General features: G+C 33.4%; 1 protein-coding gene across 2 annotated transcripts in view; it reads right to left on the reverse strand.

Moving 5' to 3' along the window:
- The window catches only part of LOC107014522 (rRNA biogenesis protein RRP5), a 41,328-nt gene extending 27,659 nt beyond the window's left edge, over nucleotides 1–13,669 (reverse strand). Inside the window, exons 1-5 of one of the 2 annotated variants that reach the window (XM_015214451.2) lie at nucleotides 13,459–13,669; nucleotides 13,169–13,374; nucleotides 12,848–12,991; nucleotides 10,577–10,753; nucleotides 2,674–2,767 (exon numbers count right to left, since the gene is read on the reverse strand). In XM_015214451.2, the coding sequence (XP_015069937.1) occupies nucleotides 2,674–2,767; nucleotides 10,577–10,753; nucleotides 12,848–12,991; nucleotides 13,169–13,374; nucleotides 13,459–13,543 (706 nt within the window). In that variant the 5' untranslated portion in view covers nucleotides 13,544–13,669. Of the gene's footprint in view, nucleotides 1–1,422; nucleotides 1,442–2,673; nucleotides 2,768–10,576; nucleotides 10,754–12,847; nucleotides 12,992–13,168; nucleotides 13,375–13,458 lie in introns of those variants that run through there. The other variant, XM_027915345.1, reaches the window with a different exon arrangement.
- Between the last annotated feature and the right edge of the window lie 4,433 nt (nucleotides 13,670–18,102).

The following is an 18,102-nucleotide window of genomic DNA, read 5'->3' on the forward strand; positions in this document are numbered from 1 at the left end:
CACTTCTGCTTCTGCTTCTTTTCAGGTCTAGGGTTCCATAAAGCCTCATACTTCCGTTCTAAGGGTTGACCCATCGGACATGAATAATGTGATCCGAACAAGAAGATATGATTGTGCTCGGCAATATAGAGTTTATTTGGAAGGTCTATCTAGTGTTTAATAAGAATGTGTGGTCATACCGACACCGTGCTCATGTTTCGATTCCAAAGCATCAAACCACTCCAGCGATCCAAGTTCGGTACAAGATGCTAAGCGCGATTTACCAAAGTCATGACTTTTAGCCTAAAAAGTATTAACCACGATACAGGGTGCAAAGCAACGCCCAACAAAATGGAGGTAGCGCCGCGACCATGGTTAGATGGGAAATGGGGGAAAATGTTGAGTGTTTGTCATGAAGATGGAGGACGCAACGTCCATCGCGCCCAAGTTGGACGCGTTGGAAGTCGCACCACGACTAAATACAAAGGAGAAAAATAGTTTTGTCCAGGTATAGAACATGACGCCCGTCGCGTACAATGGAGCCCTTAATACCCAAAAGCAGTTCGGTCTCAAGTCTATAAATAGAACCTAGTCCAAGCTTTTCCAAACTCTTACCTCATTTTCTGATTTTTCAAGTCCTAGCACGAGTATTCTCTCCTATTAATACCTCCCTACACCAAGGTTAGTCTAGTCTAAGTATTCTAACGATTACAAACAGATACCGAACGCGATTCTTCTCTACAATCATAGGATCTTCGAAGATATCCAGCCCAAAGGTTCAAGCTTAGGATTCTAAACGTTCTTTATCAAAGCTCAACTTCTTATATACTGTTTGGAAAGGGTTACAGCATGTTAAGGCTATTTCTCAAGCGGGAACATCCTTGTTCTTCCCGTGTGGGTAATATTAAGAAAAACGGGAGAGCATTTGAAGGAGTAGAAATTGATATTGCATATTTGAGGAATAATCTCTTATTCCTTATTTCTTTATGGAGAACCCATGAGGTTACTAAATGTATAGAAGGTTGGGTGACAATTCATAGAAAACCATAGTTATTGTGGGTGTTCTCTTTGATAACTTGAATATAGGTGTTTGTCACATCAGTAACAAGGTTATCTAACCTTAGTTGGGAAAAAAAAATTAATTCACTCTACATCGTATTCTGCAAAACTAGTACATAGGTGAACCCAGTGTTATAGAAAGCGAGGAAAAGCCTGCTTAAAGCACAAGGCAAGGCGAAGTGCAGCCCCTGCGCTTTTCTTTCCTGAACTGAGGCGACATTCAAAAAGCACTCGCTTCTACGATTGAAGCGAGAAGCGCAAGAAAAAAAAAGTGAGAAAAGGCGCGCTTAATTTGATAAGGCGCTAATTAGGGTATTTTTAAAAAAATTGCAAGGTTTTTTTTTTAATTTCTGATATTGTCTTCCGCGACTTCACAAGACTTACTTTCGCTACTTCAAATATTTTTTTGGACTGTTGCGAGGCTGCCACTGCTGCTGTAAGTTCTCTTCTTCTCTTCTTCTCTGCGACTGCTCTGCGATTTTCTCATTAATTTTTGGTTGCTACTGTGTTTTTTCCTGTATTTTTTTTGCTGCGAGGCTGCCACTGCTGTAAGTTCTCTTCTTCTCTGCGAGGCTGCGACTGATCAGTGATGTATGCATGCTTGCGGCTCTGTTTTTTTTACTATCTATTTACTTTGAATCAAAGAATATATTACCTCTATTCAGTTATTTAATATTTTTTTATTTTTATATTAAATATTGCTTTACTTATTCAAACTAGATGTAAGAAAAATGCTTTCTGCTCTTAAAGACAAAAATTCCACCAAAATCAGCACATGACGAAATTATAAGGTTCTATAACTCATGACCTAATTTCTTCATTTTTTCAAGTTTATTTCCAAGAGAACGTATATACATAAAAGATACGCACAAAAGAACAAGTTCTTTGTCGAATATGTCTTTCATCAAATTCATATTGCCAATTCTACAAGGCGTTATTTTTTGTGTGCTCCAATAAAGACAACAAGAAAGAATGATTTGGGTCAAATCAAAAAAATTATATGTTCCTTGAGAAGCTTCAACGATTTCTTTAACTCCAAATCGTCCCCTTCAAATTTTAAAAATTTAGTACACTATTATGGCCATCAAAGTTGGCGTTGCAAAAAAGAAGATACCAAGCATATCCCACTAGGAAAAGTAACATTAAAATTCAAAGTATGATATCCTCCACATATAAACACATCAAATCACAGCTTAATTATATTCAAAAAGACAAAAAAGTGCCAAATAGTTGGCTTTTCACTCTTAGAGATGAGATACTTTTATTTGTTTTATCTATTTAAGTATACAACACACTCCACTACATGACAGGATATTAGAAGGAAGCTTGATTCTTCCTACAAGCAATTTCTTTTTCCCTTCAATCAAAGGCATGAAAGAAAAATACATATCTTTAGCTTTAAGCACCTTAATCAAGAATACACTTTCAAGAAACGACATCCAAGCACCAATGAACACAGCATAAGAGCCACAGAAATAGAACTCTTCGCCCTTCAAAGCCTCATATAGTTTAATAAAGCAAGGAGGTTCAGGGATCTGTATACAGATATCTATATCCAATACATATCTAGCTTCTCGGCGCAGTTAATACTGAGAATGAATCAAAAAGGAGTATTTGAGTGGAGGTGAAGACTACCTGATTCTTTTGGCATAAATCCTGAGAAGGAAGGCAGCCCAAAATGAATTATATAACCATGGTCTTCCACGCTTTTCACGTATGCACTAAGAATCTGTAAATCAAAAAAGATAAGGCACAGGTTCAGGAAAATGCATAATATCAAGTAAAGGAATGTGAATTTAACATTTAAAGAACATGAATTTAGCATATACAAAATAATATACCAGTTCCAAAAGTTGCTTAGACCCAAAAATTTAGATAATATACGTTTTTCTTCTAGTAAAGGTTAAGTTTTACAAAGTTCAGGAAGTTGTTCTACAAAGAAATGCCAAGAGTTGAGAACTCCCTCTCAGACTTGTTTGTTTCGTACATTTCTGGAGCACATATAAGATTCCCTGTGTGTGAGGGCATCTCCAACGCTACACTTCATTTTACTCTCCAAATATAGAGTTCTCTATTTATTCAGACAACCAACTCCAATCCAATTCTCTATTTTATTCTCTAAAAAGAATCTTTTTCTCTCTCCTTAATATTATTATTATTTCTATTTCATTCTTATTTTCTTATTTCATATAAATCATTTATTTCTTTTTCTCAATGATTATTCTATATAATTCTCATGTGATAAAAAAATTATTTTTTCAAATTTTTTATTTAATATAAATTATATTTTATTCTAAATTTTTAGACATCATAAATTGCACGAAAATATTAGAATACATAACTTAATGAACAAATTCAAATAAAAGTAAAATATAATACACAAACACTCAATTTTTGAAATTATTATGCTGCTCCCATAAATGCTATAATAATGCATTACGGAGTTCAAAATGAGCATCGTTGTCCTTAATTTTATTATGTCTACCACCATTTACGTCATTGCAGTTGGAGCCTCTACGACATCTTGAATTGGTGCATTAAGATCATGTCCTCAATTATCACGTTGTGTATTATAATACATGTAGTCATTATATCATGTAACACTTTCTTTCTCCAAAAACATGACGGTCATGCAATAATTGCAAAACTCCGAATGCACGTTCCACGTCTTCTCGACATGATTCTTGTTTCATCACGAATTAATTATTATGTCATGTATAGTATTTTATCTTGTATTTAAATTATTATGTCATGTATTGTATTGTTAATTGTATTTAAATTAATTTTTTAATCTTACCATTTTCAATTTTGTGTATTCTTTATAGGGAAAATTAATAATAAAATAAAATTTTATTATTGGTGAAAATTACTAAAAATATATTAATTGAAATTAAAGTAGTATATATTAGATCATGTATCTTTTTAAAATAATATATTACATTTTAAAAAAATTATGAATATTAGATATTTCATTAATGAAATTATATGTAAAATAGTATGTTAGTTAAAAAGTAATGGAAATAATAAAATATTGAAAAAGTGAAATAGAGAGTGTGAATAGTAGTTCACCAAATTTGGAGAACTACTATTCAGCTCTCTATAAATGGAGTATAGAGAGTAATATGGACTGGAGAACTACTATTCAGCTCTCTATAAATGGAGTATAGAGAGTAATATGGAGAGTGATTGGAGAGGGCATTCTCTATTTTACTCTCTAAATATAGAGAATGGAGAGTAAAATAGAGGTGGGCTGGAGATGGTCTAATAGATGATTAGTTCAGTCACCTAAATACCTTTACCTTAGCTACCTGAAAATAAGGATCAAGGATAATTCGCCCTACTAAGGAAAGTGGCAGCATCTTCCTCATCCTTTTATTTTCATAGTTAACTGGTTTTTCAACTAGAAGATAACGAAATAGACTTGCAATACCTGCTATCAAAAATTAGCCACACTCTTTTAACCGAAAAAGTTTTGGACCAAAATATCCCCAACTAAAATATGGAACACCTCCAGCAAATGATGGTAGAATTTGAAGGATTAACAAGTACAACCCAAGGAAAACTTCATAAGATTCAAAACCAATGAAGAACTCACGGGGTTCAAACATTTATAAGTTTAAAACTAAGGAACGATTGGCTGGAATATATGGAAATTGACAAGACCTCAAGGGAATACATGGAAATTGAATGCAGATGGTAGCTTCATACCTGAACAAAGATTGGCTGGAATAGGAGAATCGTTAGGAGAAAATGGGAAAATGGTCATGACTTTCGCTAAATCTACCAAATTTTCTACTAACAACTCTTGTGAATTGCAGGCAGCTTTAACACTATGTTTGGATCATTGTTATCCATTGTATTGTATTGTATCTTTACTATAGCTACAATGTTTGTTTTGTTTGTTACTTAAAATGTATTGTTATGTATCGTTATTTCGTTGTCACGTAACAATGGAAACCCCTATTTTATGGAACAACCAATTTGGTGTGTTCCCATTGTTACTTAATTTCTTTTTTCAATTATATCCTTGCATAATATTTCAAAATACTATTTTACCCTTTATCTTAATTATTTAAACCTAGTCAAACCTCCTACCATAGAATAATTAAGGATATTTAAGTAAAATTTATGAATTACAATACAATATAATACAATCAAACCAAACAATTAAAATGTTACTAAACAACAACAAACAATACAATCTAGCCAAACATTGTATCTACCATACAATACAGTACAATAGAGTATAATACAATACACAATACATTATGAAACAATGGACAACAATGATCCAAACAAAGTGTAAATGGGATCAAATGGTGCCATGACAACTCAAATTCTCACATTATCTTGGAGATGGATAATCAAATAGCAGTGAATATGATCAAGGGATTGACTCCAGCTCCTTGGACTCTAAAGGAAAACAGTGAGCAAAATCCAAAGAAAGATACAAAATATGAATTGCGAGATCATCTATTGCTTCAGGGAAGCAAATTGTGTAGCTGACGCTCTTGCAAGACATGCCACTACAAGGGACATGGATTATATCTTCTCAAAGGAAGAAAACATGTCTGCTTCAACCGTAAGACCAATGAGAATGGACAGACTCAATCTTGCTTCATTTAGGTTCAAAAAAAAGAAAAACACTTGGGATGGCACTATGAACCACCTTGAATGATAACAAGGGAAGGTATAATCCTATTTTGTTGAATAGAAATGCCTTCCCTTCAGGAAACTCTCATATGGTAGTCTTTACTTTCTTTGAGTAGAGTTCCTTTTTTGGTGTTATTTGGGAAGAGGTTTAGGCCATATGTCCCCTCTCTTGCAAGTGATCTTAGAAATAAGAATTTAACATCGGGAAAAAAAATTCATGGGGTTGAAAATTTTGATGGAATTACAAAACCAACGGAGGATACATAGAATTCAAACCTTTAGAAGTTTTCGATTTAATTACTACCTACAGTTTCACATGGTCTTTTGGTTTGTTTACCGTGTTATTTGTTGCTGCTATTGTTCTCTTTCTTCATTATTTTTAGGATCATAGGATGGCTTCTTCATTACTATATTTCATTTCCATATTTGATTTTGATCTTCTTTACTTGACCCGGGAGTCTATTGAGTAGTGTTCAGGAAAGCGAGCGCTTCAATGCTTAGTGATGAAGCGATGCAAGCCTTCTACGCTTCACTGACTAGAATGAGTATGTGAGCAGTTCATCCCTTAAAGCGGGGCCTTATCACTTTTTCCCGCTTCACGCTTCATTTCTATCGTGAACGACCTCTCTACCTTCATAGGGTAGGGATAAGGTTGCATACATACCACCCTCCTGAGACCACCTTCATCAAACCTTTGTAAGTTTAAACCTGCGAACTTTATTTTATTTTTGCATTGGAGTATTGGTTATCTCCCTATAACTTTTCAAATGGTGACTCAACATTCATAACAAAGCCCAAAAATTGGCCATCCCACCAACCCACATCTCAGCAAAAGAAAAAGTATTAGGGGTTGTTTGGTTTGAATACAAGTTATGATGGGATTAGTTATGATGAGATAAGTTAAGTTATGATTAGTTATGATGGGAAGAGTAATATTGAGATTATTTCTTATTAAGTATTTGGCTTGTTGTATTCAAAATAATATGCATTGCACAAATTTTAAGAACAAGTTGTTTGTTTACCAAAATACCCTCAATTTATCTAGTGTTTTTGTTTTTCGCAAGCTTTATTTTTATTGTTATTTTGGTGAAAAGGGATTTATTTATTGAAACATACTAGGTTAGCCAATTTTGTAGCATCTTTATCGAATTTCCCTTTTTCTCTTTTAGAAATGTCACCGGGTTTATATTCTCTAGACATGGATTGAGAGGCCGTTTTCGCTTTTATTTCTTCTGTTTGTTGTCTTTGCATTTTTGGGGCAAAATCAATCATATAATGATTATAAAAAAAAGAATACATTTATTCATTTTTTAAAATAAAATTTTCATCTCAGTTAGCTTGAATATCTTTTTGTGTGTGAATTCCCATGAAGGTTCGTAATGTATCTAAAATAAATTTTCCTCTCATTTAGCTTTAAAATATAGCATTCATCTTATGCTTGTTAAAAGCAAAAGAGGATTTATGAGAATTCAAAAAAAAATAAACGTACGAATTAGTCAAATAAATTCATAAATAAAAATTATATTTATATAGTGTATTTTTTAATAGAAAAATATGAAGAATTATCATAAAAATAAGGAGTAGTGAAGGTTGTGAATGTTATAATACATGGTATTGAAATAATGTAAATATACATGAATGTGAAAAGTAATATAAAAAGGGTTGGAGGAGATATCTTTGTCATTTAACTATTTTATTTTGGGATAAGTTATCCCGAAATTATATACCATCTGGGGTGAGGGATAACTTATCACGCTATTAATTAACAATTCCAATAAGTTATTCCAAACATGCCAACCAAACAACAAATTAAGTGGCACCATAATTTAATCCCAAAACTATTTGATGTTATCCTTCACACAAAACGACCCTTTAAAGTCTTAGATCTTGTACTTAACAATGCATAGGAATGTTTGCATATTTAACACATTACTGTGAAAAACAATTGCAGATTTCTCAATCATCTCATCTTAACTTTCAACATATTACCTTATATATTTTGCCTCTTCATCAAACAAAATATACTTCATAATATATCTTCTCCTAATGACAAAAAGTCACCCCATTTTGTGAAACGACATTCCCCTAAACAATATCGGAGTTGCCAAATTTTGAGATTTGTCAGTCTTTTGTTGTGAATAGCTAATGGGTAGGTCAGGCCTTGTCCTAAAAAGTATATCACTTCTAAAGGCTTGCATTGGCATATCACTTTTAAAGGCTTGCAAACTTGGGAGTGTATATTAGTACGTTGTCGGTCGTGTCAGTCTTGTTACTTTAGTACTATCATTGTGACGGCCTTGTCGACCTTCGTATATACAATCTTATTGTAATTATAGGTATCATGGTGGCCTCGACGGCCCATATAGGTATTTACTTATATTTTGTTGTAAATTGTTGGGTTAGTTGAGATACTTGTTGCAAGATTCTCCGATTGTGGTCTTGCTAGTCCATGCTTCTAATAAGCTGAGATATACTTGATTGAGTGTTATTTAGCGCGTCAACAGCATACATGTCTGATTGGCTAAACTTAGGATAAGGTGTGGCGTCAAGTGCAGGTGCATCTTTCAAGGTTGGGGTGTGAAATTTCTGGCCATAAAATGTTGATTCAACGGTTATGGAATGCACAAGGGGAGAATTGCTTTGGGATTTGAGGTTAAGGTAAAATTTGCAAGAATTTGACGAATTTATAAAACTTGCTTGATTTGCTTCGCAAACAAAAAGATAGCATGGATAGCCATGACATATGGAGAAGAAGCGCAGAGGGGCATGGTATTTTTTCAGTGAAGTCATATTATGAGAAGCTTCTAACTAGGAATGAGAGTGATTTTCCACATATATGGCATGGATCCCTAGGGTACCAAGAAAGCTATGTCTTTCACTTGGCTAGCTAGGAAGGGAGTGATCCTGACGTGAAGAAAAAGACAACTTGTGTCGGTTGGTAATTCATGTGCAAAGAACAGGTGAAGATGTGAATCACCTTCTACATTGACAGATAGATATCTCGTTGTTTACGGTGGAGAACTCTAAGGTGGTTTGGACTTGAGTGGGTGATGTCAAACAATGTGAAAGAAACAATGCTTAGTTGGCCATTTAGAAGAAGATAAGATGTAGGGAATGGGATGTTACTCCTCTAGCACTTATGTGGATCATATGGTGAGAGAGGAATAGAAGAGCTTTTGAGGGAGTAGAGAAAGACTTTGTACACCTGAGGAGTAACCTATTTTCCATAATTTCTTTTTGGTGCATCTACAAGATTCCTAACTGTCCAGATGAGTATATGTTATTTGTAAAAACCATGTCCGTGTGTATGGTTTTCTACTTCTAGTATACTTCTTGTACACGAGCAAGCTTTTTTGCCCTTTTCTAATGAAAATTTCTTCTTATCCAACAAAAAAAAAGTACTACCAACAATACATTCTTTTATTTTATTTTTTTTGTTTTGTTTCAACTGTACATTCTTTTTTTCAATTGACCTATCAGTTCTACATTCTTCTAATCATATTTGTTCATTCCTAACAATTTACTCTTTATTTTATAACATTCACTCTTTTTTATAACAATTCATTCTTAATATCATTGCTCTACACCCCCTGCCCAATTGCAGATATTTTTTAGGAAGAGAACTTTTCAATTAGAGCAGCATGTGAATGTCGATTTTGACTTAGTTGGTACATGCTTTTTTCGAAAATGATAGTGTTAATTATTGAAAGTGACAAGAATCAAGAATGTCCATCAAATTATGGAACAGAAGAGAACCACTTTATAAGGTCAAGGTTTTAGGATAAGTAGAAGTAAGACACCATATGGACTGCCAATTAGACCCCTTGTCAAATAAGGAACATACTGGAACATGATTACGTATGAACTCTCAATCTTTACTAGACATTGGCATATACTAAATAAAGATATACCAAATAGCATCATTATAGGATGGCTAACACAACATCACGAAATGCTTGTTGCAATAGGAAAATTCCTAAAAGGAAGACATTCTTTAGAATGTGATTACTAGAGGTGACAAATTAGCCTATGAAAACATGATCTGCGCAGGTTTGGGCAGGTTGATGACTCACCTATTTATTAACTCAACCTATTTTGACCCGCCCAAATTGATCCATCAGAAACCTTGCCAAAATATTTATAAAAAATCGTTCTTGTTTGACATATCATATAAAGCCATAATGAAGGAGAAAAGTTTTATCGGGTCATTAAACAATTTTTTTAAAATTTTGTTTTAAGATGGGCAACATTTTATTCCTCAGAAAATTAAAACTTGGTAAAAGTCAGTGTGAAACTTAAAGAAGCTCTAACATTAGAAAGCCCAAAATTTTCCTTAAAGAGAAATTATTTATGAGCAAAGTTAAATAGGAATGGTCTTGGCTTGATATTGCAGCATGCTACAGAGGATTCATATAACCAAATGTTTTTTGACGAATTCAGACATACTTGACAGAATGAACATATGTTCACCTTGGATCTCTGAGTAACCCTTTCCACAAGGTGTATTTCTGGGTTATCATACAAAAAATCTTTCTTATTGCTTTAAACCACAATAGAAAATTAACAATTTTCTTATTCACTCTTTTCTCAAATATTTGTTATCATCTTATGTCTCAAAATTTGAAACGCAAATTAGATTGTTGAATAATGTCTAACTACCTTCTTTGTTTTCCGATAAGCACTTCCTAATTTTTTCTTCTACCTAAAGCAAAAGGCTGGACTATATCTCTTGGGGAAACAATGAAGCCTTCAATTTTTCCTTTTTAGCAAAAGGTAAATATAACCTCATCTTGCAATAATACTAATTCAGACTACAACACCGTAAAAAATATAACTCAAACTGGTGTAAACTAAAATGGTGTTAACTAAAAGATAATTAACATACCATTCCTTCTTGAACAATGTCAAGAGTTAAGTTCTTGTGCAATAAAGAGAGACGCAAGGAAAGCCAAATCTTTCTCTTCCCTACTTCTTTCTTATCGTCATCCAAGTGCAAGACGATGCAAGAAACCAGCTGCCCAGCGTGATATACACTAGAAAGAAGATTAGTGTCCATCTCCGACTGCGAAGGTAAATTAAGCTATTAGGAAAACAATTTCACAATCATTAACAATAGGCAATATCTTCAACAACTACGTCTAATCGAGAGATGATAAACTATGTTGAAAATAAAAGGAACCTTGGTTTGAATTTACCTTCACTAGATTTATTTGATTCAAGTGTTATCCACATATTTGATGAGCAATAGTTATAATTAACTGAAAGGGAAAACTCCTCATACAAGATGTATACAAAATCAAGCGCTCTGTTTGCATGCGATATTTCAGCTATTATTCATTTGTCTAATTAGTTTATTACCTCAAAAATTAAACGAATAAATATATAAATTTTGTCAATGATAAGATCTCTATGGTGAAAGGAAAACTTGGAGGGTTTTCTTTCTTCAATAAGTCATAAAGGCTAGAGACAGAGACACTGCTAAAGAGATTTCATAGTCTGGATGATAAATCATCGTCTCATAATAGAAAAGACTACCAATGTTTTCCTCCAGCATAGAACAGTAAATCAGCAATTTAGGAAATCCTAACAAATCCAAGTATGTGTATAAATCTGTAAAAGCTTCCAATTCAGACATTAATATTACATGTATTAAGTAATAAGGTTCCATATGGATATCTCCCCTCATTTTTTGCTTTGTGGCATAAGCCTCTATGATTTTTCTAGTAACTTTTTTGGTCATGAAAAGTTCTATAGAAAAAGGTTGAGCTCTTTCTCTCCACAAAATATCAATTTTTGTACCAAACAATTACTCTTGTGGGTGTAACATACTCTGAATATACTACAGCTCATTATTTAACCACTTTTAATCTTAAAAAAGATGACCTTACTATTATAAATATGGTGTGCACAGTAATAGCAGGAACTAGAATTCAAGTGAAAAGATCATTTTAACCTTGACCATTTGGTTTTCATATAGATCGTAACTACTCCGCATCTCTCATGATGGTTCTTAAAATATTGGCTAAGCACTAAAAGAATATGAACCCTCAAAAACTGAACAAAGCTCTCATGCTATAATATATTTCAAATTATAGCTCAATGTTTATCCATATCTGAGCCTATATAAAGTACCTTTCTATGGGAAGGTTTTGCAATAGTAATCCTCGAGAAATTGGCTAAGAACTAAAAGGATATGAAACCATTGAAATACTGACCAAGGTTTCATAAAGAACTAAAAGGGTGTGGTACAATAGAATCTTCTTGAGATGCAATAATGACATATATTTTAGTAAGCCTTGAGAAACAATAAACACATGGCTTTTACCAAAAACCTTAAACAAATTGATGATTGTATAACTTATAAAATGCATTTCTTCTACAAAAACAATTATGCCTCAATGCCACGCAAGTTGGAGTCCACAAAATGAATCATCACTAACCATAATGCGTCATTTAGATCAGAACTAACTCAATGTTTGGAAGTTTAGAGACCCTAGAATAAACATTCTCTAGATATTCCATATTTTACAAATCTGCATGAATTCCAAAAAGTTGTAGGTTTTCAGAGACAAATTCTGTAAATGTGACTTTAGGCCTACTCCTTCCCCATTTAACAACTTGCACCATGGATTCACACCTATCGACTAATGCATCTATAGAGGGGGGAAAGTATTTCTACTGTGGTTCAGAAATTCAATGCTATACACAATGCACAATTATCGCATAAGTTCAGGACTTTTTGTTCAGACACTATTCAAATGGGCTTATAAAAGAGAGATTATTCACTGAGAAATTTTTTTAAGTAAACATAGAGAGCATTAGCTAGAATGTCTATTTTAATAACCTTTGACTTAACAGCATTTTAGTCAATAAGCTTGAACTAGTCACTTTGGGTTGGTTTCCGTATCTCACCTTCTTTTATCCTCCCTTATATTTAATAAATAAATTGAAGATATTGATACACCATACACTACATAATAATTTAAATTCCTTCCAGCTTGCCAAGCAATTAAAACACTGGCATAAAATAAGCTATGAACAAATAAAAACTGGAAGTGTTCTTTGGAAATTTCATAATAGAAGGACTTGAAGAATTCATTAAAAATACAACTCACAGAACCTATATCAGAAAATAAGTTGTCAGAAGATTTAATACCAGTTTTGCTCCATCGTCTACAAAGGGAGGAAGTGCTTCAGAAGCTCGAACTAACCCCCGCAAGCCTCCTGGGAGACTGACAACAATATCTTTCTCATTTACTTCAGAAACTACTCCCCAGAGCTTCATTCCAGGAGATATATTCTGAATGCATAATAAAATAAAGTTGTTACATGTTTGCTGCCAGTTGTTAGGATAAGCAATAAGTTACAGATGTGCTAATAAAAAATGAACTTGTAAACAGCCTAAACATAACATGCAATTTAAAAAAGAGAAAAAGTTTCACGGACATGTGAGCAAGTCCAGGAATTGTCAGTATACCTTTAAAGTGATCCTGTTGGCGAACCTTGGCAATTTTCCATTGATACCACCGCCGAAAAGGGAACCTAAATCATCTTCTGTATTAGTCTTTTGGAGCTTGTGTTGTTTTTTCCTCTTCTTCAATAATCTGTCTTCAGCCTCAAACTCTGCATCCACCTCAGCTCGAACTTCATCCAACTCTTTCCTGCTCAAAGAAGATGCCCCACCTACAAACAGCATAATGTTTGATTTCATTGGAAATAGAAGAAATATTGTTAGGATATAACAAAAAAAGAAGGGTGTTTGAATACCTCTAGGGAAGTCAGGAACTTCCTCTTCAAGCTGAATGGGACCGTTTGATTGTAAATTTTTGTTGCTTTGGGATTTGGGTGCCATGAAAACGTAGTTTTTCCTCCTTCTTCTTCTTCAGAGGTAGAGTACAAGTTTACAAATTGGGAAAAGAATGAATGGAATTGGCGCAGGAGGGTTTAAGGGTTTAACAAAGATTTTCGCTGCTTAGGTTTCTTTCCCTACCTTACTTATTGGGCTTCACAATTTTTTTTTCTTTTCTAAATGCTTGAACTGGCCCATAACACCTCCTTTTCCTTTTTTTTACTACTCTATTGTTTCATAATATTGTTCATCTTTAAATAACATTTACTCTAACATTTTTCAACATGCGATATTTTCAAAAAGGTTCGAAATATATTTGAACATTAAATGAAACAATTTCATACTTTAGGCAAAATCTATTATCTCTGCACTATTAACTAGTGTATTTTAAAGATATATAAGTTGCTCACGTGGACATCATAAATATTATATCATTATAAATAGTAATTTATCTAGTTGGACACTATTACAGCTTTAAAATACACTATTAAATAGTGCAGGGGTAATAGGTTTTGCTCAAAGTTTGAAGTTATTACAGAAATTTCTGTCAAAGTTTAGATATATTTCAAACTTTTTTTTCCTATAAATTGGCATGTGAATAATCTTTGTCGTAAATATTCCTCCTTTTTGATAAAAAAATATTAACCTGTAGTAACTTAATTAATGTACTTTTATAATAAAATAATCTATTTAATTATTATTTAAATCCAAATTAAAAAAAAAAGATAAATGTCAATGGAGACTAGGGGTGTCAAAATTGAACTCAAACATAGGTAACCGCTCAGAATTTTAAGGGTTGGGATCAAGATAATTTGAATTGGGTTCAATTTCAACACATTCAAGAATAACAAGTTTGAAGAGAATTCTCAATTGAACCCAATTTAATCTCTAATTTTAACCTGTGTTAAAACTTTTTATTAAGATGTGTTTCTATATTCAATGTATGAATTTGTAGCACTCTGTATCCAAAACTGATAAAAAACCAGCTTTTTAGAAAAATCTACAGGTGAATCGACGGTTGCCATCGACGGAACGTAGCCTGACCCACGGTCTGTCCACACATCCGTCGATTGGTTCAGAAACCCCCCAAAATCTCAGTCCAAAAAATTTGACTAAGTGTCGAACGACAAACGGACCTACGTTCCGTAAGTCAGACTACGGTTCGTAATCTGTGTCTGTCGATCAACATCCCAATTACCCACTTTCTGATACAAACCACGGTTTACCAGCACGGACCGTCGTTCGACATACGGTCCGTAGGTCTGACAGTTAGGGGGGAAATACAATTGGGTCAACTTCAGATGATCATAACTCTTAGCACAAAATGAATTAGGTGTCTCATGACATACCTACAAATAGATAATTGAATTAGCTTTCAATAGCCACTGACCTTGCTAAAATCAAACCTTCGAGTAAAAAGTTATGCCCATTTTAGTAAAGGCCTTCCGAATAGACCCAACCGACGGACCGTCGATGGAACAACGGACCATCAGTCCAGTTCGTCGTTTGGTCCGACAACAATTAACTCAGGGGTCTTTTGGTCTTTTCCCACTTCGTTTAAAACCTATGATACGTCGTTTTGACCCTAAATCATTAGATTTTAGTAAGTTTAAGCTTAGGAACATAACTAAAAACTTATCTAAGTCAAATCATTAATCAAAACTTAGAAAATTAGAAGCAAGAAAGGAGAAAAAGGTCAAGAACCCTACTTCAAGAATGCAGCAAGGTTCCAGCAGTTCCAGCTGTTTTATCTGAAATCGAAAAAAATATCTGTTTTGAAGAGTTTTTGACTTTTTAGAGTCGCCACTTAATTTTTAAGAAAAATTAAGAAAACTATTGTTTTCAAATAACTTAAAAGAGAAAATTATTTGAAAACATTTAAAGGGTTCGGGATTCAAATTAATGTTTTAGGAAGGTGTTAGGCACCTAATACATCCGTCTAAAACGTTTTCCAACAACTAACATAGTTGGCTAAAAAATTAGATTTAACTTGAAAAATATTTTGAATAGTAAAGAGTTGAATTACTAACTTTTGCAAAATTTATTGGTTTTATGTTGATAAAACATTTAAGGCGTTTACGGGGAGTTTGGGGTTTTCTTAACTTAAAACTAACTCACACATCAAGCAAGTAAATAAACAAGAAATAAGAGAGAGGGAAAGAGATTTGGGTCCAAATCCGGGTTCTGTTCGCCTTGATCCGTTTTTGGACCCACCTGTTTTGGGTTTTTGGCCCCTTTGCGTCTTTCGAGTTTTCAACCATTTTCGTTTTGGGCCTTTGACCCACTTCATTTGTACCTGTCCTAAATTCTAGCATAATAAAGGAAACTTTACAAGGCTTAGACCCGAAGAAAATAAAATACAACAAAAGCAGAAGAACATAAAATCAAATATGGGTTTTTGACCCAAATTCCTCTATTATTCCGATCTTCTTAGATTTTCTTCTAGTCTTTAGACTTTGGATCCTGTCCGTCAACTTTATGGTTTGACTCAATAATGGAATTTTAAGCCTTGATGGCTCTCTCGAAATGTGAGGAAGAAGGGATAAGAGTTCACAACGAGCTCAAACGAATTTCTCATGCAACAACAAAAGAAACAAAATAAGTAAGCGAAGAAACAACGATTTATTGTAAGGAGTCATAAATGTACAATTCCAATATTAATGCACTTTAACTTAAACACTGCAATTAAAAAAAAAAAACTTATTAAGCAACACAAATAATATTTTTTATTTTTCAAGACTAGTAAAAAAATGTGGTCAAAATTAAGTAATTTCGATGCCCAAATGATAAATGAATCAATGTCTTATTAAAGTTTTCCAAAAAGAAGAAAATCGGCTAGACTATAAGCAAATAATGGCTACATGGTTGTGCGATCCATCACGCAAAATACCAAGACAATGGTAAGCCTAAAAAAAAAACCAAAACATTTTAGCAAGGGTGGGTAACAGAGGACACATCAAACGAATTCAAACAAAGATGAATACGACTGTACTAAATAAAAATATGCAAGGCCTAAAGCGTCATGATTGAACCATGGAAACAATTAAAATCGAGACTAGGCAAAGGAAAGAGAGTCGGTCATTAAATCGCAACCAACAATAATCTCAAAATAACCCAGAAAAAATGCATTGTACTTAACACATTCAAGAAAAGGAAAAAGGATTTCATCTTTATTGCTGGAGTTGCAGTAGTAGACCAAAAAAATAAAGGATTTCATTTTTAGCAAACAAACTCAGAGCACATGGACTGGACTAAGAAGTTGACTAAACAGACACTCCATTAATGGAGAGCTAAACACACACACAACTCAACATGCGGATAGCACAAACAGACATTGATACAAAAAACAGAGCTAAAATAAATTAAAGCAAGAAAAAAAAGAGACAAAAAAAATTCTTACAAATTACAAATATTGTGCTATGTACGCATATGAATCAAGATGAATACCAAGAAACATATATTCAGAGGCCAAATAAAATCACCATACACAAGAGAGAGTATTTTGTAAGTAATGGTAGTATAAGAATCTTCTATAAGGATAACAAGATGGTTAAATACTATAAAAGGCCACAAAAACTTTATTACAGCAACAAATAATGTAGAAATATTGAGATTGATAACAACTGCTATGCTATTAAAAATGCTTTTTCTTTTCTGGCTGATTAATAATGGTTTCTTTTCAAAACCCTCTTACCCAAAATAATCAAGAAGAAAAATAAACATTATATTCTAGTACATGACACTAAAGTGAACACAAGTATAACATAAGAAATGCAAAAGCTTAGCTATCTTAAATTATTCTTTCAACTTTAGATGAGAAGATAAAATACAATGTCGAATGCCGAATCGACAATGCATATTCCTAATAATAAACTAAGATTGGATATAAATGCGTCGAAACCAAAAAAAAACATGCTAACAATGTGAAGAAAAAAATATATAAAAAAACAACAAACAGGATAACAAAACTTCAGCAAATAAACTAAAATAACTCACAGGCTATCATCAAGTTGATAAATCAAAATTAGAGACCGACATAACAATCGCAAGTCAAAAATACCCATAGATAAAACTCGAGAGGATAAAGAGGCATAAGGGCTGTTTAATACCCTGACAATCGAAGAAATATTTTTTTACAACCCATCAGAGTACGCAGCCATCGACTAGCAGTGAAATGAATAACAAAAAAAAGAATCGTTTACCTTATGTGAGCAGCGAACTTGGGGGCGACGACGAGCTAAAATAGGCAGCAACTTTCATGCCACAAGCTTGAACACGAACATCCGGCCAAAAGACAAGAAAGGCAAAGAGAAACGGCTGGAAACTCAAATTTTCAAACCAATAAGGAAAATACCCGCTTTACTTCCCTGTAGGTGTGTTACTATTAAGAATTGTGGCTAGGATCTCCGAAACGAAATCTTTCCTACAAGTCTTTTAACTAGGAAGCTAGTATAATTTTCTTTCCAGAATTTTATGCCTAAAAAAATTCTTCGACTAAGAACCTTCAGCTCGAATTTCAACTCCGAAAAAAAAAGAAAATCCTCTCACTAAATCGTTCCCTG

This window comes from Solanum pennellii, chromosome 3, assembly GCF_001406875.1.
Source record: "Solanum pennellii chromosome 3, SPENNV200".
Classification (NCBI taxonomy): domain Eukaryota; kingdom Viridiplantae; phylum Streptophyta; class Magnoliopsida; order Solanales; family Solanaceae; genus Solanum; species Solanum pennellii.